The following is a 2846-nucleotide window of genomic DNA, read 5'->3' as shown; positions in this document are numbered from 1 at the left end:
GTACTTTTTTTATTCGTGACAGTGACAAGTAATCTGATGAAACGTCCACAAAACAAGTTATTTCCTTTTATCACATCCGTTAGAGCAGTATCAGCAGTTGGTCCCTCACCAGCCTATCCCTTGTTTCTCTCTCATGAATTGCAGCTTGTTCTGTCACTGAGAAACTACAAACCCTTCCATTCTGAAGACTTTCTGAAAAGCTGAGTTACACTTTTACGTCTGACTGTTACAACGTGCTGACACTGGAGACTCCTTCCCTGAAGGCTAAATAAACATCTCATCAGAGAAAACCTGACCATGTCAATCACACACATTTTATATCCGTTGGTAGGGAGCGCCATTAAGATATCAACCTTGCAGCCAGGACGACTGACAGAGCTGCTGTTATAGAAAATTAATCAACACATTCTGACCAATCAGAACTGAGAATTCAACAGCACTGTGGTATCAGAGACTTTAATCAACAACTCAGTCAGTGTGTCTGACGGCACAGAACACAACTGGAATGAAATGTAAAGCACAAGGTTTGAAAACAATTTTGGTATTTTTATTGAATAAAGGACATGAGGGAAGAAAACTCTGCTGTGAAACAGGACACAGAAACTGGTAAAAAAAAAAAACAAGTTGCAAGAAAACAGACAAAATTCAGAAGGATTCCAGTTTGTTTGCTGATAGGCTTCACAGAGCGTTGGGTCTGAACTTGGTCCTCCTGCAGCTCTGTCCGTGTCACATCTCTTCAATTAACCTGCTTATTGTGGAATCTTCCAAAATAGTGGTACTTGAATATCGTATTAACATTTTAGTCTTATTTTGCTTCTGTCCCAACTAGTTTGAGTGTGTTGCAGGCATCAAATTCTAACTTTGTTCATATTCAGAAAATGTCAGGAAGTTGGTCAAGAAAACGATCAAAAATTTTTTCTTTGTACTTTTGTCAATTAAATAAAAACTCACTCATGTGAGTATGTCACAATGTAACAAATGGTAGGTTTTTGTTTTTCTTGCATTTTGGAAAATATCCCAACTTTTCTGAAAATGGGGATCGAGAGATCTGCAGCAACATGAGAAATGCATGAACATCCTGCTTTTCATTTTGCTTCAAGTCCTCTGAGAGGCGCTGTTTCTCTACTTCAACAACATCTGCCCAACATGTTGATGTTAAAATGACTGAGAGATTAAAAGGACTGAGAGAGAACTGATGTCCAACAATGTGGCTGGAATTAGTTACTTATGAAAAAAAAAATAGTTGTGAGAAAAGTACAATCTTGAGGTGTGCATCAGGAGGGGAATCAGCTCTAATAAAGTCAGAGGAGCATGTGGTCAGATATGAAGCTTGTGGGAGCCACAAAAGACCAGAAACATGAACATGGCAGTGTATTGGGAGCTCATGTGATGCTGCGTGACACGTTTTCTGCTTCATCCTTGTTCACGTCACTATGGTTTAAAAAACTAATGTGTTTATGTTGTGGCGAAAAGAACCAACAGAGTTTGTGAGAAAATATCTCATCTCATCTCATTATCTCTAGCCGCTTTATCCCGTTCTACAGGGTCGCAGGCAAGCTGAAGCCTATCCCAGCTGACTACGGGCGAAAGGCGGGGTACACCCTGGACAAGTCGCCTGGTTATGTGAGAAAATATTATAAAACAAAAATAAATGCAGAAGTGAGCAGGAGTGGAATTTATGCCTTTAAACACAGATAATAATCATCTCCCTAAATTTAGTATCTCATCCTTGTTGTATGTATAATTCCCTCTATTATTTATTTATAAATAATGGAAATTGGTAAAGAGCTTTCTGCCATGGAAAAGATTTGTTCTATTAAAAAGCCACACATTCACCATAAGATGAATCTCCGCCTCATGATTTAAATAAATTTGAAATCTGTTCTCCTCCCATCATCAGCAGAGAAGCAAATACAAGCGTCAGGGCTGGATATCACTCTATTTATGTGGTGTGATGGTCTCTGTTAAACTTTGGAGAACAGAGAAGACCCCAGTACAAACAACACACACCATGTTCTCTCCATCTCTACTGCTCCTGCTGGCAGCTGCTTCCTGTGAGTGCTTTATCGAATTCATTCATTTACTATACTAATAATAAATGTGCAGCGTATATTGTGTGAGATATCACCATGTGTTTTCCTCCACAGATGTGCAGGGTGAGGAACTGACTCAGCCTGCTTCCATGACAGTCCAGCCAGGCCAGAGTCTCTCCATCAACTGCAAGGTTTCATACTCGGTTACAAGCTATTATACAGCTTGGATCCGACAACCTGCAGGAAAAAGTCTGGAATGGATTGGATACATCAGTAGTAGTGGTGGTACAGCTTACAGTGAGAAACTGAAAAATAAGTTCAGCATCTCCAGAGACACTGCTACTAACACAATAACAATTCGAGGACAGAATCTGCAGACTGAAGACACAGCTGTGTATTACTGCGCGAGATACACACAGTGACACAGAATAGTGGATTCCCCTTACAAAAACTTTGAGCCGTGTTAGAGACATCCTCTCAATGCAACTAATTAACCCTCTCAGTCACACTTTTACTTTTTATCTTCTTATGATTCAATTCATTTACCCAAAACATTTCTGACACCAAAAACCTCGTCCACTTCAGTGAAACATTTCCGAGCAGCAATATTTATATTAATTAGTGTTGAAGATTTCATCATTCAGTCTTTCTACGTCATGAATATCGCATGAACACTTTTCAATAAATTTTTAACTTGTTAAAAAAAGTTCAACTTATTGAATGACATTTAATTATTTGTGTTCATATTAGGTTTGTCCTCCACTTGAACAGAAAAAAGGCAACATCTATCAGTTGCTTGACATTGAATATATT

General features: G+C 38.8%; 1 gene segment (V, D, J or C); it reads left to right on the top strand.

Annotated features, from left to right (window-relative positions):
* The first annotated feature begins 1981 nt into the window (after positions 1-1981).
* LOC132869140 (Ig heavy chain V region 914-like) lies at positions 1982-2470 on the top strand. The segment is given in 2 exon segments: positions 1982-2054; positions 2148-2470. Coding segments are annotated over 2 exon segments (351 nt in total).
* Positions 2471-2846: the final 376 nt, after the last annotated feature.

The sequence above is a fragment of the Neoarius graeffei genome, chromosome 20, assembly GCF_027579695.1.
Source record: "Neoarius graeffei isolate fNeoGra1 chromosome 20, fNeoGra1.pri, whole genome shotgun sequence".
Classification (NCBI taxonomy): domain Eukaryota; kingdom Metazoa; phylum Chordata; class Actinopteri; order Siluriformes; family Ariidae; genus Neoarius; species Neoarius graeffei.
Note: the sequence above shows the minus strand (reverse complement) of the source record. Positions and strands in the feature narration are given on the sequence as shown.